The sequence below is a fragment of the Struthio camelus genome, chromosome 3 (assembly GCF_040807025.1).
Source record: "Struthio camelus isolate bStrCam1 chromosome 3, bStrCam1.hap1, whole genome shotgun sequence".
In the NCBI taxonomy this organism is placed as follows: Eukaryota; Metazoa; Chordata; class Aves; order Struthioniformes; family Struthionidae; genus Struthio; species Struthio camelus.
The window spans coordinates 69580027-69604922 of record NC_090944.1 but is presented as its reverse complement, the minus strand read 5'-3'; the positions used below and the strand labels follow the sequence as shown (position 1 = coordinate 69604922).

Genomic DNA, 24896 nt, shown 5'->3' with positions numbered 1-24896 from the left:
CTAAACACAGTTCTTTCAGTCATTATTTTATAGCTGCTGCTGTTTCTGAACTTTTTATCATTTTTTTTTCCTCTGAACACTTTCTAACTCGTAGCTCTAATTCTTAAATTGTGATGCTCCAAATCATGCGTGTTTCTCCAGGAGAAGGTTTCGTATTGAGTAGAGTGGGATAGTTACCCGCCGTGTCCTACTTAAAACGTCCCTGTTACCTGAAACATATTTTGCCCTTGTTGCTGCAGTCGTGTTGCTGACTCATACTGAGTTTGTGTTTCACTAAAACACCAGTTATCATTAAGTGGTCTGTTACTCCATTTTGTAGTTTGAGTTATTTCTCTTTCCTTTACACAACTTGTTGCATTCTTTGTTGAATTCACCATCTTGATTTTTGCATTTTCTCACATAATCAAGATAACTTTGAAATCTAGTCTTGTACTTATAAAGTGCTGGAGGTGCCTTCCCACTCAGAACTCTCGACCTGTTTTATCAGTGATTTTTCTATCTCGTTATCCAAGTTACGGGTAAAATTGTTGATGCAAAGTAGACGTAGGAGCAGCCTCTGGAGATCTTCATTTTAAGTGTCCCCTGACCCTGGCAGCAAATCATTATTTGTTACTCTGTGAATGGTCTTTTGATCTTTTTCAAGCTGTGGAATATGGAGGAAATATGTGGAAATATTATTGAGTCCGTATGCTTCTCGTTTCTTTTTGATAACATTGCAAATTAGATACTCATGGCTGAAGTAAATGTAAAGCATGTTAGCGCATTAGAAAGTTTATAACCCTCAGAGCAATTAGACGCTGGAGCCTTCCGATTCAGGGCCCCAAAAAACCTAAGTAGGTAGTTACGAAGAGAGGTGAAATGACATGGTTGCCTGAAAGAGCAAAAGATTAGAGTCTAAACACTTACGAAAGTTAATTATTAATCAACTGACTAATAGTTTATTTTAAGATGGTCTTTTCTTGAAATGCTTCTAAGGCTTCTCAAATCCCATAGCGTTGTTTCAGGCTATTAAAATCGACGTAGGTAATGTCCAGTGATACTTCTAACGCTATTCCTGCATTACATTTAGGCTAAGTATGTTTTCTGATATCCAAAAGTTAATCTGTCAGCTCTACATTGTGACAGACACCTGTGAATTGCAAGCCCTAGGAATTAATTGAAGAACAGTTTAATAGTTCCTATTTGTATTTCCATCTACTGGTGATGGTAGTGTTTTGTGTGTGATAGTCTACTGATAGAAGCGAAACACTGCTAATTGGAAGAGAGAAAATTTTTCATTAGGATTACTGAAATAATGGAGAGAAGCAAACAAGCTTTTGGGTACCCCATAAAGAAGGAGTTGGGTAGCGCTAAGTTTGTTCCTCTTGAACTAGATCAGTTGCCCTATTCCTTCTCCAAATAAACTTTACTGTGTTTAACATCATAACACAGTTTTCATCTGTTTTTATTTACAGATGAGCAAAATTTTATGGGCCCTAAATTACAGCAAATCTTATTTTATATGAAACTGTTATTACTTTGTAGCTGTACTAGATTTCATTTTCTTCATTTTTGGCTTATTAATGTTGCACTCCATTATGTGTGCATTAGCACTAAGCTAGTATGACAATTTGGCTTTTCTCAAGTCCCTATCATTACATTGATGGCATAATGTGGCCCTTATATTTTTAAAACTGCTTTCATTGTTACCTATTGTGAAGCTTTAACAACTTTTAATGTCATTTTTCTTTTAGTCATTTTCTAATATAGTCCTAAAATAAATTTCTTATGTTCTGTTCACTCATTATTTTTTGCTGCTTGAATGGGTTAAAGTGCCTATTACTGGTAAGTATACTGCAAGGAGGTTGTTTGAAATGTGTATGATTTCATATGTGTAACATTACTGTAAAAAGTGACTGGTACATGTCATTCACGTTATTAGACAGTTTAATGAGGCATAAACGTACTGAATTTAGCAACTTGTGTGACAGTTCAGAGTCAGGGTACTTACTCAGAGATCTCCTATACAGTATTAACGAGTTTTGCATTTTTGGCAGAACTGTAGAAAATCCAGCCTTGGGTTTTCCATTTTCTTCCTAAGTAAAACACTTTCTACTCTGAACTCTTTGGAAGGAAATTGGTAGACTGATTGCGGAATCGGTAGCATATAAGCAGAAGCATATGAGCAGTCAGATACCCACTTCTCATTTCTGTCCTTGTTTTCCAAAATAGTTTCAATTAGGTGTTTTTATTTCCTGTGTAAAGCCGTTTGAACTGCTGATTGCTAATTTAAAAAAATGTTTCACAGAAGGGATTGGCTAAATATTATCCCTTCATACAGTTTTGACATTTGGTTTTTATAAAAAGGATTAGTATAACATAAGACATTTGAAGAGGATTTGTTCTTCATACAGAGTAAAAACTACAGCTGAAATCAACACACATTATTTTTCTGTTTTATTTTCTATTTTCTCCATTTTTTCTTTATTTAATTGCTGTATTAAAAGGTTAAAATGACTACTCTAAAGTGTTGATTCTTCTCTCTAAATGGAGATAGCGTTCTGAAGTCGTAGCGTAATTGCTTCTGTTTTTCACTGCGATCTCAATTTACTGTTCGTTGGCTTTAGACAAACGATGTGCTGATACTGCTACAGAGTTATTCTAATTTATTGTTTAAGGTGTAGTATTGCTGTTAATACATACCAGCCATAAAAAGTTACTTTGAGGTGGTAGAGACTGGAGTTCCCAAGTACCTGAATGCCATAAAGTTTTGTAGTTTCAAATAAAATGCCCTTCAGACATCTTTATTGCAGGATGAAAAAATGCAAACTATTGTATGTGTTTGCAGTTGCATTCCTTTATGCCTATTACAGTATTTATGTGCTGGATAGTAGTTTGCATTCTCAGAAATCAGATATGTTTTTGAAGGAAGAGACTTGAAAATAGATATTGACGTGTACATCCGCAGCTGCTATCGCCATGCTGGCACCTAATTCTTTGGTTTCTTGTGAACACAGATGAAAATCATAGTGCAACAGCAGAGTCCAGTCGCCTTCTGGATGTCCCTCGTTATCTCTGCGAAGGCACAGAGTCCCCGTACCAGACTGGGCAGCTGCACCCTGCCATCAGGGTGGCTGATTTGCTGCAACATATTAACCTAATGAAAACCTCTGACAGCTATGGATTTAAAGAGGAGTATGAGGTGAGATCTTCAGCCATTTACTTGCTAAGCATTTTTCAAGGAAAAATCCCTGTGAAAGGTACCGCTTTTTGTTTGCACTGAATAACAAAGGAATGCAACTAAATGTAATGGGATGAATTGAATAATAAATAAAGACAAGCAGGCATTAGATTCCTTGATACGTAACCCAAAAGTGAAATAGTGAATGGAGTCCCAAGGGGTTGAGCCACTGCAAGTTACAAGTGCCTGGAAAAAAACCTAACTGTACTCTTTAAGGCACAGGGAGACATGCTGCTGAATCTTTTTGAAGTATTATAAGAAGTTGCCACCATTTTGTCACCATGTTTTAGCTGAAATGCTGTAATTAGTTGTGGGAGCTCTCCTAGACCTTTTCAGTGCAGGTTACCTGGATTAGGTTAAAGTGATGATTTAGCCTGGCCAGTTTTGCACTGCTCGAAGCACTCTCGTGATTTATTGCAACATCTTGGTTGGGCAACCCTGGGACTAAACGTCATCTGAGAAGCAGTAAAGAAGTGCCGAGGGCAGTAACTTCTTTACAAGTTCTAATTAGACCTGCCTGAGCATGTCTACTTACATCCTTAGTTTAAAAATGAAAACAAAAAATTGCCAGCACTGAAGGTGAAAGATGAGTACCGACTCATTTCACTTCTGATCTCTGAATCTGTTGAGATTCTGTGGGGTTAGAATATCAGGCAGTACACACGGTAAAACGTGAATGATACTGCCAAGGTCACATGCAATACAGCTAGGTTTAAAATGAGTTTTAGCTGAGCAGGTAATCTGTTGCGATTCAGTGTTGAACCTTCTCCCCTTCCGTAAGCTGTCTCTCCTGTAACATAAGGACTGGAATACATAAATATTTGTTTTTTAAATAAGGTTATTTTCTTTTCCTCTCTTTAGTTAAGTACACTTCCTTTTGCTCTGCCTAACTTTAGAGCTGAGCGCAAGTATCAACTGGGGGGAAAGTTGTCCCCGATTCCATTTCAGGTGTTGCCTATTTTCTATTTCTTCTATAACCACATGTGACATCTTTACCCCAACTTGGGCTTCTGAAGGCACATTAAAGTTTTGCTTCTATGGCTATTGTGTACTTTTTGGAATTAGCCAATCCAGGTCTGGATAACAGAACATCTGGGAGGAGAGAGTATTATAGACCTGCAACAGTCGTAAAATATCTATGAGCAATGAAGAAAAAGCTGAGGAGGGATAAAAGCTTCCTCTGTCATTACTGGGACGTCCAATTCTTAAGAAGAGTTAGAAAACGTAGAATAATTTTGCTAGTAGCTGGAGGGAGGGGCATGTGGGAAAACAACATGAGCAATACATGTTTGCAGAGGAGGCTTCCTGATTGCTCTGTAGGAAGAAAAGTCATTGTACAAAGCAGTATGAGGAAAGCAATGCAATACTGTAGTAAACAGACTAATACATTGTGGTGTCTCGTAAGAAGGGTCTGCCTGTGTTTTCTCACCTTACTGTTGTTCCACCATGAAGGGGATGTCCGTGCCTGTCTAGCCTTCCAGCAATTCCAGGGTTTGAAATCCCACTGGAGTCCATCAGTGATTTACTCATTGACCCTAGCAGTCCCAATGAGAGAAAATCTCGTTTTTGCTGTAGATGTATTTCTATATCATGGTGCTGTCTGGGGGATCAGGGCAGATGAGCAAAGCTGAGCTTCCTTTATGGCAGATAAGTTGTTTTAACCTGTGTGTTCATTTTAGTGAAAAGTTAATGGTCTCAATGTTTTCTTTTGGAACATTTTTATTTATAGAGTTTTTTTGAGGGACAGTCAGCTTCTTGGGATGTTGCTAAGAAGGATCAAAACAGAACAAAGAACCGCTATGGAAACATCATAGCATGTAAGTATCAGCACACTTGATTTTACTAATAGATGGAGTCATGTGGTACTTGAGCAGCGTTCTCTTTCTTGAAAAAATGTATGGTGGCATACCTGCTTGTCACCTCAATCCGGGAAGAATGACATGGCCTTTTCTAGAATTTTTCTTGTCCTTCAGACAGTTTATTAGTTCAGCTTTCTTCCTTTTATAATTTGGGCTGTAGTTCACATTTTTATCTCCGTTGTATAAGTTGTGGTGAATGTGTAAAAGTGGCAGCACTCATTTGGATGCTAATTCTGTGGTGGTTTTCTACAGCAAGAATTCATGTCAGGTTATTCTGACTGCTTCAAAACTTTTCACGTTTTATGTGATATATAGCTGATGTGATACATCTAAATTGCACTTCTTTAAAAGCGATGCACTTTACAGAGGTGATTGAGATCAGAGAGTTGTGACTCCTGTCTTTAGGCATAAAGTTTCTATAGTTTAGATTCATCCTCTGGGATAATGCAGTTTATTACTGTTTTACAAAGGCAATTGAACATACAGGAATGAAGTTGCTGGAGAAGATGCTGAACTGATGGTGCTACCTGTTCATCACATCCAGATGACTGAAAGTGTGTTGCTGATGGCTGCTCTGTGACTTTTTTTTAATGTATCGAAATGAACTCAAGTAGGCTGGGATGGAGGTAAAGAAGCAGTAATCAGGACTTTTAGGCTTCTAGGTTGCCATTGGTGCCGCTGATTTTGAGAGGGACTTTGAGCAAGTGACGTGGATTCTTTGCATCTGTTTTGCACATGTAATGGCGTGGTACCTGTCGACTACACTTAATGAAGCTTAGTTCATGTTTCTGAAGTAATTGAAGACCTCAGACAAAGGGTTCTTTGCAACTGTATGTAAACACTTACTCTTTAAGGGTTGTAAATAGTTAGGTGCTTATGCCAACTGATTTTGGCTTTCTAGCCAACTTTCTGTATATCTCACTTAAAAATTGCACTTAGAAGAGACAACCTAACCATTTTTGGTTTTTACAGATGACCACTCCAGGGTGATTTTGCAACCTGTTGAGGATGATCCGTCTTCAGATTACATTAATGCCAACTACATAGATGTGAGTGGACTGTACAGCTTTCTCTCTGTCATTTTGCCAGCTTCTCTATGTGAAACTTTTTGCATGTTATGCCTAGAAATTTATTGAAATCCTTCTTTTATTAAAAACAAAATGTACACTTTCCTTGTTCTACGTCCTAGTACTCACTGACATTGTTGTGCTTTCTTTCACATCTGACTTTGGTTTGGGCTGTAGATTTGGCTGTACAGGGATGTAAGTACCACTATATGTGAATAACAGCATCCTGTTGTAAATATTTAATATAGATATTGTTATTAATTACTTTACTCTTCTAGTTCTGTCACTAGATAAAATGCATGCCTCATCTAATTTCTCATCTGTTCTTTTTAAAAATGTCCTTTTGTGTGAATATTTTTGTACCTATTTTGAAAAGATAATTTAGACTTTTAACATAGCTCTGAATATTGTTAGATAAATCAGGTGTACTTCTGTGTTAAAGAAAATTTGCTGTTCACTTAATTTTTTTTGATGGTTTTAGTTAAAAGCTTTTGTTTTTCCCTTCCCATTTATATGTGAGAAGCTGGATAGTATGCTGTACTGTAGTTGTTTTGAAAATGTTTCTTGTGAAGTAGTTGTAATATATGTTTGGGAAAAGGGAGGGATCGATGGCCTTCTGGTTTTTTTCTGTTTTGTTTAAAGGGTTCAGCAATGTAGACAAACTGAACGTTTAGCTGATGTTTGTCTTCAGGTGGCAATTTGGATATTACATAGTATATATACACAAACATATATATAAATATTTTAGAGTAAGAAAAACTTCCTTACTTCTGCTGCATAAAACTCTACTCAAATTTGAAATTCCATACTTCAATTAAAATGTGAATTTAAAAAAAATTGATAGAAACAGGAAATGTGAACAATTTCTGCTCTGTTTTGATTAACAAAGTATAACTTTAGCTGTGAAATTGGAAGTCATTTGAAAGATACTGAAATAATTAGTGCAAGTGTTCTAAACCACATAGCTTTGGTTACTTTTCTTTATGATGGCACCTTACTAATTTGTCCTATCCACTGTTAGATTATAAATTATTTAAGAGCCTCTAGATCTTTCAGAACATAAAAATTTTGCTACAGGTATAGCACTGTCTTTTTATTTTTACATTTTTTTTATGGCAATCCCTGTGGTGTGTAAGCTTATGATATTTTGGCTGGGCCTTTAAACAAGAAAAGTCTCCCAGATTTGTAATAATTCCAGTTCCCTGCAGACATTGTTTTTCTTATTTAGAAGTAAATAGAATCTCATTATAACCAGAGAAGGCGGCTACAATTTAAAACTGACACTTTGCAATTTTAGAGTAACACTTTTACCTTGTTCTGGGAAGCATTACTCAGTGTAAAAGACTATGGTCTTTCAGTATTCCGCTTTTATAACTTGAAATTGGGGCTTGATCTTAAGAATTCTGGGAGGCAGTTTTTAGTAATTTAATGTGATCTTGGTCTCTTCTAAAGTCAAGAATAAGATACTCAGAAGTCTTTTCTTAAGCCCCAGAGGAAGGTGTTCTCACTCTGGACAGGATAATTAAGCTGTCCATGGAGAAAGGGTATAAACACTTTGAGTACAGTGAAACCCTTCAGTTTCGTAGCAACAAATGAGTGCTAGAATCCAAGGACTCAAGATCCCCTGTAAAGCAATACTTGAATCAATTGGCTTAATAAAACTGTAACCTAATAAAAAATTGTAGTTATTTCTCTTAGTGTGAAGTTCTGTATTGTTGTCTCACCAGCAATACTAAAGTTTCCTTGTCTTCGTGGCTAACATGATGCTGGCGCTGGTCAAAATATATTCTGAATGATTTCATCAAGGGCAGAATCTCTTTGTCATGTAGTTTGTATGCAGCTGATTGACGCTTAAATCTGCGCAGTATAGCTAGGAGTGGAATATATCCTGTTAACTGGAAAGGCTTGGTTTTGCAGGGTTATCTATATATATGTATGTGTATATGCTCGTGCGTGTGTCGTGTACAGTACAATACGTGCACACTTTGTATAGCAGTGCGAAATACTTTGCAGAAGTTTCTATTGCCGTAGGACCCTGAATCTGCCGTAGGGCCCATATCACACTGGTTAGCTCTAGCATTGGAAAGATCTGTCCCCACTCTTTATAGCTTGGGTATATACCTCTTTGTGCCTTGCAATAATTCTTTATTTATAAGAAAACAAAAGGTGTATATTCATTTCACATTTTTGTAAGTTGCGAAAGATGAGTGAGTACTGAGATAGTCTGGAGGCAAAGATAAATAAATTTTAAATAAATGACCCGATGTATTCAGCTGGGGAGATAATGTGAATACAGGGCTAATTTATAGGGCCGGTGACCTGTCTAGAATCCCCTTTCCTGGTACACTACAATGTCTGTTCAAGTCAGATGTTATTTCCATTTTGTCTGTTGCCATTCAAACCTTTTCAACATTAACAGTCTCTTTTGGTTTTGAGCTTCATGCTGCTCTTAAGTATTGGTTTGTTCTGAAAAGGTTGTCTAGAGCTAACAATTCTGTAGTACATTATGCTTTTATTTTCCCCTCTCTGTTAGTAATATGGTATTCAAACCAACTTATATTGCTGTTTTAGGGATATCAGAGACCAAGTCACTACATTGCCACCCAAGGTAAGACTCTGCCCAGGATAAATTAAATCTAATAAGCATTTGCTGTGACGTTCGGCAAAGTTTTGGTAAAATGGGAATATATGAAAGTAAAGCGTATGCAATATTGTGAGTTGTCTTCTTGTGTTGTGGTAAATCAGCATAGCGTGTTCAGATGGAATGTGAATAAATGCAGAAATTGCACTAATTTGTCATGTTAATTAGATACTGAGTAACTCTTTCAGTGATAAATACAGTTGATAGTCAATACTCCAACTGTAAATTCCAATTACGAAGATGAATAGAGAAATGAGGCACGTGGACAGAGAAGAGTTGAGTTTCAACCTGCCTTGAGGCATTTTTATTGCCATATTACAAAGTATTATTTTACTGTTTAGGATTTCGTCCAAGACTGAGACTGTGAAGATAGTAATGATAAATTAAACACTATCTCAGCAAATCTGAGTATAAGGACAAAGAGGGGCAAAGCCTTTTTGTAGAATAAGAGAAGAAAATCTTTACAGTGTAACACCCTGTTACCAAAAAGGGGAAGGATAGAAGAAAAAAGTTACATTTTTATGGAAGTTGGTCATTTTGTATTTCTGATTAAACTTCTCAAAATGAGGAAAAACAACTAGACTGGTCTAAGATTGCACTGAAGTATCAGAGGCTATGAATTAAAGTAAAAATAGTTAGATTTAGATGTGTCATTACTTGATCTGCAAGCATAATCAGATAGCTGGCTGGAAATCTCTTGTTGTTTGTGCCTTCAGTTGACTGGAGGTGCTCACAAAAGGGCAAACTAAAAACTTGCTGTAAAACAGGATGTTTAAAACTCTGTCTCCGTTTTCTTTATTTTTGTTTAAGTGCTGTCTAGAATAGTCTCTCTCTATGGCAGTTAAGTCTACATTTGTACTTTTAGATCTGTTTTAATATGTAAATCAGACGATATGGTGTGTGCAGGGCACGCAAGTTTATGGCTGCCTTAGTTTGCAGCCTTTGACCTGGCATAAGAAGGAACATGTCTGAGTGTTCAGCTGTGTGTGTATTATGCACGCTACAATTGACAGCACTGCTACACCGTGGTCAGGGACCCATTTCTGAAATGGTTATAACGATATGAAAGGCACTACTCCTCACCTGGGCATTTCGTGTCTCTGCAGCAGAGCAGGAGGCAAAGCTTACGTGAGTGCTTCTCATTTGCTTCACAGAAAAATAGTTAAGTTAGTTTAAATACCCTTCACACTTTGCAGGGAGCTACGTGGTAAGTGCACACAATCTCTTCCGCCAGCCTTTCTCACTGATATTTCGCTCCAGTATGGGTATGCCTTCAGAGACCATCTGAAGAAACTCACACTAATGTAGAACAAAATTAGAAATTTAACAATGTGTGACTGTGTCTACAGACGTGTCTGTGTACTTTTCAAGTTGCTTCTGGTATTTCACTGTGTAAAACACCTGCTTTTATTATCTTTCAAGTGGTAATTCAGTTAAACTGAGAAGCTTCAGCATTGGTTAGAAATAACAGTATAGTTTAGAAACTGGGATGATGGTATGACGATGTGGTTTTGTGAAGCTTTCATCTTTGAGCAAATGCATTTGTATATGTCAGCTCCATAAAGTAAGGGATTTTATTTTTGTTGCTCACTTTGACTGTTCTATTATTACACAATATTAGCTGACATTTTTCTTACAGGTCCAGTTCATGAGACTGTATATGATTTCTGGAGAATGATATGGCAGGAGCAATCAGCTTGTGTTGTGATGGTCACAAATTTAGTTGAAGTTGGGAGAGTAAGTTTTCTTTTTTTTTTTTTTAAATGCTAAAAAAAACTTTTATACATTAGGGCACTCAAATGAGCCCAGCAAGTGGACAAGAGAGCAAATATGCTTCTATATCAGTGGCTAGAAATCAGCAAATTATTTACAGTTTAGCATTAACTCATCCCTTAGGAAGTAATAAAAAATATCTAAGGTTACTTACAAGAGTGTGATTACTGGTGTGAAATGCATCCCACTTTAATATAAGGGGAAGATGTTTTCCCTAGGCCAGCACTGAAAAAAAAGTGCTCATTTGGAAATGAATTTGGCATCTAAGCACAGCTGTATAAAGTGGCATAAACTCCTTGCAAATAGTGTTCAACTTGGCAGAACAAGTATTAGACTTGAGCCATAGCAAGTCACTTGAATGCAGGCTCGTTTTGGAAATAAGGGTGTAAGTGTGGTATAATGCAAAACATGCAGTAATGTTTTCTCAAGATTTTATTTCTCTTTGATGTAAGATGATTTTGCATTTTGTATTTAGGTCAAGTGCTACAAGTATTGGCCTGATGACACAGAAGTTTACGGTGACTTTAAAGTGACTTGTGTAGAGATGGAGCCGCTTGCGGAGTATGTCGTCAGGACGTTCACTCTTGGAAGGGTGAGTGCATTTCAAAAAGCATCAGTGAAATATCGTTCCCTGCTAGCAAGGTGTATGTGAGCGAGTATGCTTGCACGTGTTCCTGTAGAAGACCAAATCCCTCTGTCTAGTTAACAGTCCCACAGTGTAGGCAGGCTTGTCTCAGTAATGGAGCGGATTAATGTGTTGCATGAGGGCTGTCCAAGCGTGCGTGTCACTGTAGGATTTAGAATTGCCCAAAAACTGTTGACTGCTACCCTCCAGCTCCTATGTTCGCCTTTCCTCTGTAGCCGAAGTTCTGAGCTGGGCTCAAGTACATGGTCATGAGCTGTTGTGCCTGTCATTCATCCCCGCCTGTTCTGTTTTGGCAGAAGTGAATACAGCTGAGTCAATCTCACTTGATCAAAGAATGAAATGAGTCAATATAAGTACTGTGATACAGTTGTGGTCTTCCGGTAAATCAGTATACTTGCCTGCAAATGTTACAGACCATTGCCTTAATGAGCAAAACTTCTGAAAATCAATGCAAATTGCATCTAAGTATTAGGGGGAAAAAAATCTAATGATGCAAAACTAACATACTTTAATAGCAAATGTAAGAATGATGAATATCAAAATGGAAAAAAAAAAAAACACCCAACATCTTCAAGCCTTTTATATAAAGCTTTACGTGAAAGCCTTGTGTTAAAAGATAGCAGGAAAGGTAGTTTCTGCTCTTGGTAAAGGATGTCTGGCAGTTTTGGAGCCAGGTTAATATTCTGTTGCAAAAGATGTCTTCTTTGAAAGATGGAGTGCTGTGTTCTTTGCTTTAAATAGTTGATGAAAGCTGAAATGACGGAGACAGCATGTACTAAGGTTCTAAGAGTGTTATCATTGTTTGACTCAGAGGATATCTTGTGTGTGAAATATTTTGAATTTTGTAATCTTTCTTTTTGCTTTTTACAGAGGGGTTACAATGAAATCCGTGAAGTTAAACAGTTTCATTTTACTGGCTGGCCAGATCATGGAGTTCCTTACAATGCCACAGGCCTGCTTTCATTTATACGGAGAGTCAAATTATCTAACCCTCCTAGCGCAGGGCCTATTGTTGTACATTGCAGGTGTGTACAGAAGAGGTAGATTCATTTTGCACAACCTCATATGTGAACCTTTATAGTAGTCTCTTGTGAAGCATTCATCATTTTGAAGTGCTTTGTTTTTGTTGTTCTGTTTTTGAAATGGCTAATTCACACTGCAAGCAGTAGGATTAGGCTGTCTACAACAGCGTTCGGAAATAACTCGATTCTAGTACAGTTTTCCTGAGATTTTCTTTTTCCTGCAAGAGCTGCATTAGCTGAATCGTAGGCTTCAGGCTGTCGTTTCAGGTAGCCTACAAAAATTTTGAGACAGCACTCTAGAATGAAGTGTAGTTACAGCTACTTTGATAGTTTGGTGTTGTATATAATGTCTAAGCAGATTATTAGTTTAAATATAAGTAAACAAGTAGTGGAATGAGGTTAACCGCAGCAAATACAGAATGTTGTTTCCATGTAAGCTTCGCGTGGTTTGTATTTTGGGACACAGGCCTTTGCAAATAGAATTTTCTATTCGAACCATCAAATGTTTAATTACGTTCTGTAGATAGTTACTAATGTTATACAGATTTTAAGAATTCACTCTGGAAAAAAACTGTCCGTAGCTTTATATAAGAACAAAATAAATAAAGAGAGAATCTTTTGCGTGATGACAAATGTGCTGCCTAAACTAATTTAGAGTTTGACTGTACGCTTGAGTTTCTCATTGTAGTATTTCACTTGAAAATTATCCTTAGTCTTACCAAATAAAGAGAAAATCTGTTATATTTTGAACCATAGGAGCTCAATCATCCTCCTGATTTCACCTTTACTAGTAATTAATATTTTTCCTGTAAGTATTGATCTGGATGATAAATTTTTTGCTATTACTTAGTGGATCAAATCTGATGAAAAATGATTGTTTACATCAAAAGATTTAACAGACGTTATGAAGAAGAAGAAGGAAGATAAAGATTATGTAATGGTGGTGATGAGAGCGAGCTGAATGGCTTTTTTAAAATACTCTCAGTTTAAAGGCAAGTCTATAAAGTTTGTAGACGTTTTCATGGGAATATTCTTAACCGTATTTACTGATTATTTTTAGTGCTGGTGCTGGACGAACAGGCTGTTATATTGTGATTGATATCATGTTAGATATGGCAGAAAGAGAAGGTGTTGTGGATATCTACAACTGTGTCAAAGCCTTACGGTCCCGTCGCATCAACATGGTACAGACAGAGGTATGGCGGTTTCCCTTCAAAGGACCTGATGCTTTTCCAGATGTGCTAGATCAGAATTTTACTGTTACTCTGAAAACAGCAAACTGCCAGTGGACCTGGTGAGGGGTTATCTCTGTTAGGAGGGATTCCTGATTGCAAACAGCAACCAGGGTCGTGCAGCAAACCTGCCAGCTCTTTCTGTCTTCATACGCGAGTGCCTGCCTAACTTTGTAACAAAAGGCAAAGCAAGGGGGATTTTTAGGCAAAGCCCTACAGTAGGCCTATCTGGCACATCTATCCCCAGCTTCAGTATCCGTAATTCCAGGAAGGTAATTCCAAAGTTAAAATTTCAGTGTGTTGCTACCAGTTTTAGGCCTACTTTATCTGTAATTTTGACTTACCTCTGGGTCCTTATGTCCATTTTACCCTCCCTTTTCAACTCCGTTCTAACTTGCTTTATTAACCGCCCCTCTTGCCAAGCCCTTTTCCTTTTCTACCCTTTTTGTCTGCCACAACCCCATTGAAAAACATTGCCCTCGTGATGAAGCTGTAATAGCTCCCGTTCTGCCACCTGAATATCATTGAGCTGTCACGGAATCTTAGATTATAGATTCATTTTAAGCCAGGTTACCTGAAGTGATTTGCCACCTCCCTCTCCTGTCCTTGGTATGGACGTCTCCCTCAAAAGTAACCGCTTGCAAATCTCTGCAGTTGGCAGTCGGGCATATCGGTATAATGTGGTGAAGTTTTTACTCCATGCTGCAAACTGTGGCAGTTTAGGAGTGAATAAATGTTCCTGTTCAACTATCCCTTCTACAAGGCCAGTAACCTTTGGGAAGTGTGTGGAGTGGACTGTTTCAGTGCGACTGCTTCAACTAGTTCAGTTTAATCTGCTGTTGCATGTGAATCAGCACCCTTACTGTTGCTCCTGTTTCTTTCTCTTTCTCTCCCTTTTACCTCTTGCTTCTCCTCTTGTCTCAGAGGTTCAAACCCATGCAACAAAATAGAGCTGCAATTGCAGCATGTTTTTGTGCTGGCAGTCTAGACAACAACAGCAGCTATGGGTGTGTATAAAGCAACACAGGCTGTACAGCCAAGATGCAACCATGATCCTTGCAAATGTCCTCCTGTTACAGGCACACGTTAAAGTTTGTGCTGTTTTAGCCTAATTGTTATCTGTAGTATTTAGAGGGAGCTGGCACAGTTGACACAGTTTCCTGTACAGACAAGAGTTACGTCTATTCCTAACTCTGGAGCTAAGTGAATAGTATAGGTGCTGTGTAAAAACTGACAGGAGACCGGCTTGAAATAATCAATCAGCTATGTAGGACTCGGAACATCTCAAGACAAGCCAGAAAAAAAAATGGGAAGAAACACTGTTCCTATTGGGATGCACTTGAGTTTATTACTAGCCTAGAGCCAGCTATCAGAAAATTGGTATACTAGCTTTCACGCCCATAAGGAGAATGCAGCATGCCAAATAATTGGTAATCACATAGTTCTTGCAGCATTTTATACTTTCTGCTAATATTACAAGACTGAGAGCTGTTTTAAAGAAGAAAATGAGTAAAGCCGTCAAGTCACTGGCATACACACTGAAAACCATAAGCACCGCAAGAAAACTGAAAACACCCCGTTACATTAATTGCTATGCCTGCGCTCCTAAGTTTTACTGAGTTTAAATTACCTTTGAAGAACACGTCCCAATTAAGTGCATCCCAGGTATGATGAGGGCTTGTTGTACTAAAGCAATACCTAAGGGTTTGATGGACACTACCTTGAATGAAATTTGAAGTGAAGTGTTGCAGGTGATGTGTTTATCCCAAAGGAAGGAAAGATCTTCTGTTTCTAAATAGCTATAATTTTTTTTTTTCTTTCTCTAATTTGGTAGGAGCAGTACATCTTTATTCATGATGCCATTCTGGAAGCTTGCCTGTGTGGAGAAACTGCCATTCCTGTCTGTGAATTCAAAGCTGCGTATTTTGATATGATTAGAATAGACTCTCAGACAAACTCTTCACATCTCAAAGATGAGTTTCAGGTATTTGCAGTTTCTCCTCATTCCTCATGAGACAACAGCCTTTTTTTTGCGTCTGGCTACCTTTAATTTATTTTAAGGGAAAGGACTTTCATATCACATATATAATGTTTCATCCCTTTCATTTATTCCACAAAATAAAGCACCCATGTTTGCATACTTTGCAAAGTTATTTTTAAACATGGAACATCCTCCTTTGAATGAAATTGCAGTAATTATCTGGCTGGAATAAAGAGCACTGACTATGAATCTGAGAGAGTTTTAGCTCGCATTTGCACAGCAAAGGCACAGTTCTTTGGGGCTCCAAAACATCCTCTTTGCTTTATCCCTTTTGGAAGGGGTGGTGGCATGTGGAATCCCCTCAGTGGCACAGGGAGCGCCTTTTTTTTATATACGGGATTTAAATCCTCTTGAAAAGCCCGAGTCCATCTAGCAAACCAATCGAAGCTCTCATTAGCAAATGATTCTTCATGTTTTCCCACATTGCAACATTTAAAATTAATAACTCGGTGAATGCTGAGACTGTTGTCTCTGAGTTAGATGTGCTGGAGCGTGATGTCAGCCTCCTCTGTTCCTTAGACGCTGAATTCGGTGACCCCTCGCCTGCAAGCTGAGGACTGCAGCATAGCCTGCTTGCCAAGGAATCACGACAAGAACCGCTTCATGGATATGCTGCCACCTGACAGATGTCTGCCTTTCTTAATTACTATTGATGGGGAGAGCAGCAACTACATCAATGCTGCTCTTATGGACGTAAGAGACTATCTCCTTTGTCTGCATAGTGTGCCATGAAAAGCTGCGTAATAGGAGAGAGAGCACTTGCAGGTTTAAGAAAGGGTAATTCTTTCTTAATGTAACGCCCATTAAAACAATCTTAACAAAGAGGGGCAGAGGGGGAATGAGTAAACCCTCCCCCCCACACCACCACCAGCTTGTCTTATTTCTTCAGAAGGTTTGATATCTTAGTCTTTTGCATCCTTGTGTGACCCACTGGAAATCTCTTCTTTTCAATAGCATTGTATAAAGCCCTGGTCTCCAGCCTTCCGAAACTCAAATCTCAGCAGGATCTCAGAAATCTGCTGTTTGTCAGGAAACCGGAGCATTAGGTTACTGTTGTTATTTTAGGGGAAAGGCTATGTATGTTGAGGGAGAAAAGATGAAGGAAGAAAAAAAAAAGTTTCCTTGGCAGGTTTGGGGATAGGGGATTTTTTGGTGTTCATATTATAAATTGCAGCTGTGAAAGATCCTTGGAGTTTGAGTGAAGGTGATACTGTGAGGGAAAAAGGTTAGTTAATGGAAAGAATGGAGGTGAACCTGTTTATAGATGTCTGATCTGTAGCACAGTTCATCACACATGTGTTGTTATGTGTCGCTGCCTGTCTACCATTAACATTTCCAAAGTTAGGCCCCTAAAGCCATGCTTACAGGAAACACCTAAATAAGTGGCCTGATTTTCAGAATATCTCACTTTCCTCAAAAAGTAATTACTGTCAGAAGCTGAGGTGTCAAGAAGAGATACTGGAATGAACGAGAAAACAGCAGCAGCAGTCGTGAGGACTACGTGGTATTAGTTCTGGAGGTTCTGTCTGAGCTAGGAAACATTTGAGCTGCTAGCAAAATGCTCTCCCTGCTCTCACAATTAGCTATTGTGCGAGGAAAATAGAGGAGTAGCATGTGTGAGACCAATCTATTAGAGAGTCACTGGGGCTGAATGGATGAATTATGGAGCAATGAGCAGAATTTTGGTAGCAACCAAATTGTTTAAAATTGCAGTTAAAATTACATTAAACACCTGGATGAAATGGATGTGATAAGACCAAGCACCTCAGCTGTGCAGAGGAGTGTACTTTGCGGGGAAAGGGAGACGATGCAGACTGAAAGGCTGCGTGGCAGGGAAACGCTGAGTGTGTAACAGTGTGTGGCAGGCAGAGAGAGAAACAAAAAGCAATATATGAATGGATGAACAATCGGAGGCAAGTATGGAAAGACAGAAATAGAAATATAGAAATAGTAATATAGAAAAAGGGACCAGAACTGCTTGTAGTCCTAAAAGGAAAAAAAGCAGCAAAATGAAGCATGTGCTAAATTACCATAAGGGAATATAACAAGGCTATAAATACAGGATAAAAATTATAGGTAATAGAATTTTTTCTTACTGTTTTTGTTCTGTTTTTGTAATGCTCTTTTATTCAGAGAGTGGGACCCTAGACCTGGGTGAGAAGAGGAGGGTTTACATAGCAAAAGAGAAATTGAAACCTTCCCTTCCCCCCCACCACCTTCCCACCCCATATACTGTCCCTGTCTTCCCTTCTGCTTCGCAGTGTGACAGCAGATATGGTGTGTGTTCTTTCTGAAAATCTGACTCTGTGAACCTCAGTATGTTCTCTTGTCTCAGGAAGGTCCAGAAATGATGGGGAAGAGGGCTAGGAAAGCCTCAGCTAGTACTTGTTTTATTCCTAGAGAATATGAAGGAAGAATCTGTAGCGGTTGTTCCTCTTTTCTGTCTGGACAGTTCTAGGAAGTAGGACACAAGCGGCATGTCCACGCTGCTATCCAGGTTTGCTTCCTGTAGTGGAAAAAGGTAGTAGATGTAATGGAAAAAATTGCCACCCTCCTTACTCTGTTGTCAAATAAGTGCGGATCCTAAAAGCGTTAATGGTTTAATTTGTTATCTTCACAATTAACAGCAAATAGAAGGGTGAATAAAAGTATCTTTTTACTTTCTGGGCCTCAAACTATGCTCTTCAAGGATACGTCAACATACTACACATGAAGATCCCTTATCTTAACCTTCAAGCAAGCAAGCTTGCATGCCAGAAGTGGTTTACCTACCCTTCCAGGTCCTTCTCCTAGGTTAATATACCCTACTTAGATCAGTAAAAAAACAAACTGCTTTTGATACAAGCATAAGTGCTGAACGTTTAGCAGGGGCATGCTACATTGCATACTGCAGTCCCACAGCATCATCTTCAAACTGGACACCTACATTTCCATTCACTTACCAAAATATTCACTACATTACTCCGTTTCTCAAATTAACCCTTTAGAGTTTCCTTTCCAGTTCATATCCGTATTCCTTCATTGAAGAACTCTTCCATGTATTGTTGCAAATTGCCTGCAAAAAGCCTCTGTTCTCCCCTCTTCTGTTGCTGCTAGTAATTCATGTGCCGCAGGGACTACCCCCTCTGCTATTAGTTAATCTGAGCCAATCTATGTAGGGCCAGAAATCCCTGTTTGCAGTCGTACGTACTGCAGCATACAGAAAGTAGAACTGGCTGTTGTGAGAGAAAAATAGTACTTTTGCCCAAACACGTCATCCAGCTATTTAACTTCTGCTTTCTGGTGGAAATTAGCCCCGGTAATCTTGATGCTCAGTTCTCCAATCCAGTAAAAGTTGTCATAAGCTAGGCATCCAGTCCTAGTACATTGTCAGCCAATGCACTGCTTCGTTCCTCTCTGACTTTGTTATTACAGTAGCCTGCTTCTTTCAAAATACCAATACTACTTACAGGTATGGACCACAAAATATGAAGAGCTTTCTAGCAGAGCAATTAAATTTTTTTTTGTTTGATGGTAGTGCTTTGGGGAGCTTTTGTGAAAGTCTGCTTGATATTATCTCAAAGATAAACCTTTATTGAACAGTAAGGACTGTTCAAACCTCCTAAGAAAAAAGTGATGATCCTGTGGCTCTGGCACTGAAGTAGAACTTGAGATTGAGTTTAATCCCCAGTTCAGTCATAGAGTTCATGTGTAACCTGGTGCGAATGAGCTAATCTTTGGAGACCTCTGTATCCCTCGCTGTAACACAGGGAGCAGGCTTTCTGCTTGGCCTCCCAGGTGCAGTGACTGGAGTGGAATTACCCCAGCCTCAGCTCAGCAAAGTCGGAAGAGCGTCTTCAGTGTCATGTGCATATCTGAACTTAAACAGGACTTAGACCTATAACAAAGCGGAACACAGAGCAACCTCTTTGCTCTCACTTGAGAAGACAATGTATTTTTAACAGCAGCTTTGATGATATCTGGTGTATTTGATGTCACAGCTTTGTTCTATTTATGTGTTATTTCTGTTGCAGAGTTTGCATGGAAGTTACAAAGTACTTCTCTACCAGTGCTAATAAAATCATTTGCCTTTACAGAGCTACAGGCAGCCAGCAGCTTTTATTGTCACGCAACATCCTTTACCAAACACTGTGAAAGATTTCTGGAGATTAGTGTATGACTATGGCTGTACTTCTCTTGTGATGTTAAATGAAGTCGACTTAACACAGGTTAGTCTGGGGTTTGACTTCTCTGTGTGCTGTGGTATGCATTAATCACTCTGGATCCTCTGCATGATCCAAGTGTAGAGCAGCGCAGTTACTTTGCAGTTGCTCTGTTGCTCTGCTTCACAACAGCTAATGATCATTAGTTGCTCAGTAAAGGCGAGGTGTGGTGGCTGCAGTGGAATAAGACAGTGCTGAAGTTGTAACTTAGCTTTTCTTAATTATGCCCGTTTTGCTCTGGTGCAGGGTTGCCCACAATACTGGCCTGAGGAGGGAATGCTGAGGTACGGCCCCATCCAAGTGGAGTGCATGTCTTGTTCCATGGATTGCGATGTAGTAAATCGAATTTTCAGGATATGCAATCTAACAAGAGTAAGCATTATTATATGTAATTAGATTATATAAGGTATTATATATAACTGTATTGAATACTGTCTAGGCTATTATCATTTTTACTTTTATGTGATTGATAGTAAAATATTAATATTCATCAGAAATTAACCAGAAAAGAGTCAAGCATCAATATCTAATACTGACTTGTAGTACTTTTCTGCAACTACATAGTAAGCAAAGAGAGCATTAAGGTGAATGGCTGTTGTTCTGTAATGTTCTCTGATGGTGACGAGATGTATTAGCAGTATTGTAAGTTTATTCTCTGTACAGTGAAAGAAAAATCCTTTTAGTCAACATACAGTGACTGGTATTTAATTCATAACTTTCATAAGACATTCTGTGTGATGAATCAGGAGCTGAAGGATTTATGGTGCTTATAGAAGCACCAGTACCTTTTTGGTTTTAAGGTGCAAGAACCACAGCTTAGAAGATTGTGACGCTCTGCAAAGTAGAGCGTGAAAAAACTCTGAAAGTTCATCTAGCTGTAAAGGCTTCTGCATCGCTTTGCCTCAGCCTACATTTACCATCTTTTTCTCAGCCTCAGTAACTGCCAGTCTTGCATGCTTTGCAGCTCTTACACACATTACACCCTGTGTCTTTTTGCTGGCCTGTATTGCTTCACAGTCTTAGCATCTTCTCAAGCCCTGTTTGGCAGACCGTGTCACCTCTTCCCAGTCACCTCTGTAAATCATTTATGCTGCCAACTGGTAAAAAGTTATAGTTGTGTGTGGCACAATCTGTCCAGTTAACTAGCGACCTGGTCAAATTACCCTCGCTACTTAGATCTTTCATTTAATACTCAATTTGCAGACCGCCAGTTGTGACTTTCAATATAATTTAACTTTCATTAATGTTGAAAGTAGCCATGAGGAAAGCAGAGAGTCCTATGTTTACAGAGCTTTTTTTTCTTTTAGTCATATTTTGATTTTTCCAAAACCAGAGGTCGGTTTACATGCAGTCAGTATTTTATCCAAACTTGTTATTTATTTATGTTCAAAGTTAAGAAAAATCTTTTCGGGTCTTTATATTCTATTTAGAAACTACAGGAGGCTAAGGTGTAGGTACCCTGGTGAATATTATGCCATAACACTTTTTCTGTTGTATGTTGACTTTTCCTCACTTCTTCTTGGTTCACTTCTTATTTTCACTTTTTCCAGAATTTAACAATGATATTTTTAATAGATTATTGATGCTAAGGGTGAGTACACAGAACCAAGGAAATTTGCCCATTTGCGGGAAGTCAGGATGAGTTACATTAGTGATTGATAAACTGTGATGTTCTCTGAATGTAATTATCTTTTCTTTTAATCTTCTTCCTTGAACCCCAGTCATATGAATTCACGGAGAGCCTGCCGTGCAATATATACATTTTGGAATCGATCCATACTGTAAACACTTAGGTTTCAAGTTAATTTTCTATTTTGGTTTTCTAAACCTACATGACCTAAAGCTCAGCCTATACTGACCTAAAGCTCTTTGCTTTCCCTCAGCCACAAGAGGGCTATCTGATGGTGCAGCAGTTCCAGTATTTGGGATGGGCTTCTCATAGAGATGTACCAGCTTCCAAGAGATCCTTCTTGAAGCTAATTCTCCAGGTTGAAAAATGGCAAGAGGAATGTGAAGAGGGGGAGGGCCGGACCATCATTCATTGCCTGTGAGTAGTTCTGGCAAAGTCAGTTGCTGCTCCTCATTAGTTCTTATGTTAAGTTCCAGCAGTACTCTAATAGCTACACTCTTTTGCATATGTCCTTGTTTCTTTAAGAGAAAAATACTAATAATACCTCTGATACTGTAGGTCAGCCTTTGGTCGATTTTCGGGTTTTTTGTTTACCTCTTGTATATCTTCTGTCACATTTTTCCGAAAGGGCTACTATATTTTGAGGTTTTTAGACTGAAATCTATGGCTATGTGAAATCAGAGAGATGTTCTGTAATGCAGTAAGTGATCCTAAAATATTGTCGGTAAATGACCAGTGGCTGCTTATTTAGTCTGATATTTAAAAAGAGATGGGGAGGAAGTGCTCAGTTCATTAAATGTATTACCAGCATAATTTCATCTAAAAAAAGAGCTGGCTTGGGGGTTGAAAAGGCAGTATCTTTTCTTCCTTGAACAGGGAGTGACCAGTCTCTTTCCTGCCTTATTTAAATATAAAGTTTAAAACTTAGAAATTGAATTATACAATTCTCTTTCCCTTAAAAACGGCTTCTATTTAAATGCTCAGATTTACCCTGTGACTGCAGTAATATTTGGGAGCCCTTTCCGCCCACCCTTCCACAATATCCGTGGGACCATCTGGCTAATATAAATTTAACGAGAAAAAGTGCCTATCCTAATTTCTTAGAAATGAAGATTAAAATAGCTTGGAAATTTTCCCAGAGGTCAGCAAGGTATCAAATCAGTGATGCCCCAGCCTTAGTCTGGCTTCATAATCTTCCTACCTTAGGGTGATTTAAATGACTCTCTTTCTAGAATTAAGTGGAAAATGTTGTACTTGCTGTTGAACTTGGATTTTAATTTCAAATGCCTGTGTAAACTAGGCTATTGCATCGCTGGGTGGCATGGTGAACTTTTAAGGGCAGAACTCAAAGGAAGTTATTGAGCACAAGGTCAGAAATAGCGAATGTCTCAGACTGAACCCACTGGAGCATCAAAGAGAGAGCCAAAAACTGATTTCCTTTGGGAAGTCATGAGTCACTCGTGCATACAAAATGAAAGAACTGAAGTACATATCAGGTGCTATTTTATACAGCAGTGATATTTAATCGGCGTTTTTCCTTGTGCATAGAAATGGTGGTGGCCGGAGTGGGATGTTCTGTGCCATAGGCATCGTGGTTGAAATGGTAAAAAGACAGAACGTGGTTGACGTTTTCCATGCTGTGAAGACTTTGCGGAACAGCAAACCCAACATGGTCGAAACTCCGGTAAGTGCGGCCCGTTGAGGTTAACGCAGAGAGCTGGGTAGCCAGAAGACTAACGAGCTCGGTGCCCAGCGTGGCTCCTTCGGGAGCACTCCTGCCTGTGCTTCACGCGCTCCTTCTTTGTGCTGTTGTGTGAGCTGCTTGCCAGGTCCTGTGTTCGCCAAACAGTGCAACCTACGTTGGACTTCAGTTGAAGGAAGAAAGGGACCTGGTTTTTGGCCTCCTGTTGTAAAATATATTCAACAGAGGCTGGTACGATTCTTACCACGAGCATAATGTTGGGAAATGTTACATCCTGTTGTGGAAATTGGTTGTGTTTACACACTAGTTAGCATGGTAAGAGGCTAGGCTAAGCATTTACGTTACGGTAAGAGGCTAGGCTAAGCATTTACGTTACTTTTGTTGTAGTGGTTCAGTGCTTTTCACAGAAAACGTTCCGATTTAACAGAACGCGCTTTAGTCTCTCAAAATAACCCGGTGTATTTGAAGTGAAGTTGCAGCGTGTTATGCTCACACAAACCCTCCTGAAGTTTTACAAAGCCTGTCCCTTCTTGGTAGGAATAAGCTGTAGAAGCCAGATGAGTAGCTGGAGATATGAACATTTTACTTCTTAATAACAGCTGCTGCTTTGGAAGCTGCACTGGATAATGATATATGTCTGTTACTCAGGTTTCTAGTAGTTAAAATAATACCTCAGAACTTTAAAATCAAAGACTATAGTGTTTAGTAAGTCGGAGATTAATATATAAACGATATAAACAAAATAAAGCTGAATTAGCAAAGCCATGATACTAAATGAAATATTTTTACGTACACTACCAGAACTCAAAATCACGTTCACTCTTCTGATGAGTCTTCGTACCTACAGTATGAATCTGTATCTGTCCATGCGATCACTTCAGTTACCAAAACCGAATATTGTGGAAAGTCCTTTAAACAAATCTCCTGAGTGGATTTTTTTCCTTTTGATAGCTGAATGTGAAAGCAGGTTAGACAGTGTTTTGGTGTTTCTGCCATTTGACTCTCACGGTGCCAGCAGCCAGTGTCACTTTTCAGCCAGATGGCTGCCTGCAGCATAAAATTCAGAGATGCCAATTGAAATTAAAAATGTTTTGCAGTTTATGCACAGTGAAAATAATTGCTTCTGACCTTGTGAACTTGCAGTGAGCAAAGTGGCTGTAGCTGCCTTTTCACATACTACCCGTTTTCCAGGTGTCAGCATTTGCTGAGGATCAAGTAGCTTCTGTGGCACGATTTGCTTAATTATCGCTTGCCACTTACATACATTGGCACCAGATAAATGAAAAAAACAGTTAAAATATTAGTAGCTAGAGCATCCTGAAGCAGCAGTAATACTAGTCTAGGTATTGCTGGTTTTGCTGCACATACTTTACACTCTGCAGTGAGGTAGACGTCTGAGACACAGCGTATTGAATTGCTCGCCTGGATTTCAGTTCACCGCTGTGAGGAGGACAGGTCAGATCACATGGAAAATTACTTGTGTCACTGTAAAGAGAGGCCAAGATATATTGTGTATGTTTCTGATAAATGGTCCATAAACTTGTATTTACTTTCAAAATGGTCCTGAATTCCATTGTAGCTTTAATCTGCAGTTACTGAATTTCCGTAGTTAGGTGTTGCTGTGTTGTGTGGGTTTTTATTCGGAGCTCTTGAGCAGCAGCAGCAGCTGTCGAGTCGTTAGTTAGAAAACAAACCAGGAAAACCAACACAGCATTGTCATGTGCCCTACATTCAGCGAGATGATCAGATAACAAAAATGAGCAGCGCAATAAAACCTTTGAGATATCCCCACCACTTCCTGCTAATGGATCACACTGGCTTACTCTGCAAACACAAATAGATCACAAAAAGCAGGTTCCTT

At 38.8% G+C, this 24896-nt stretch overlaps 1 protein-coding gene across 17 annotated transcripts in view; it reads left to right on the top strand.

Moving 5' to 3' along the window:
- The window catches only part of PTPRK (protein tyrosine phosphatase receptor type K), a 412420-nt gene that overhangs the window by 385593 nt on the left and 1931 nt on the right, over positions 1-24896 (top strand). For 8 of the 17 annotated variants that reach the window (XM_068938238.1, XM_068938229.1, XM_068938237.1 and 5 more), the window contains 16 exons: positions 1813-1824; positions 2997-3181; positions 4950-5037; positions 6052-6128; positions 6324-6341; positions 8718-8754; positions 10427-10524; positions 11036-11152; positions 12077-12231; positions 13289-13424; positions 15295-15444; positions 16021-16194; positions 19578-19709; positions 19950-20075; positions 21587-21750; positions 22882-23017. In XM_068938238.1, coding sequence (XP_068794339.1) covers positions 1813-1824; positions 2997-3181; positions 4950-5037; positions 6052-6128; positions 6324-6341; positions 8718-8754; positions 10427-10524; positions 11036-11152; positions 12077-12231; positions 13289-13424; positions 15295-15444; positions 16021-16194; positions 19578-19709; positions 19950-20075; positions 21587-21750; positions 22882-23017 — 1805 coding nt within the window. The remainder of the gene's footprint in view (positions 1-1812; positions 1825-2996; positions 3182-4949; positions 5038-6051; positions 6129-6323; positions 6342-8717; positions 8755-10426; positions 10525-11035; positions 11153-12076; positions 12232-13288; positions 13425-15294; positions 15445-16020; positions 16195-19577; positions 19710-19949; positions 20076-21586; positions 21751-22881; positions 23018-24896) is intronic. The other 9 variants (XM_068938244.1, XM_068938243.1, XM_068938242.1 and 6 more) reach the window with 3 other exon arrangements.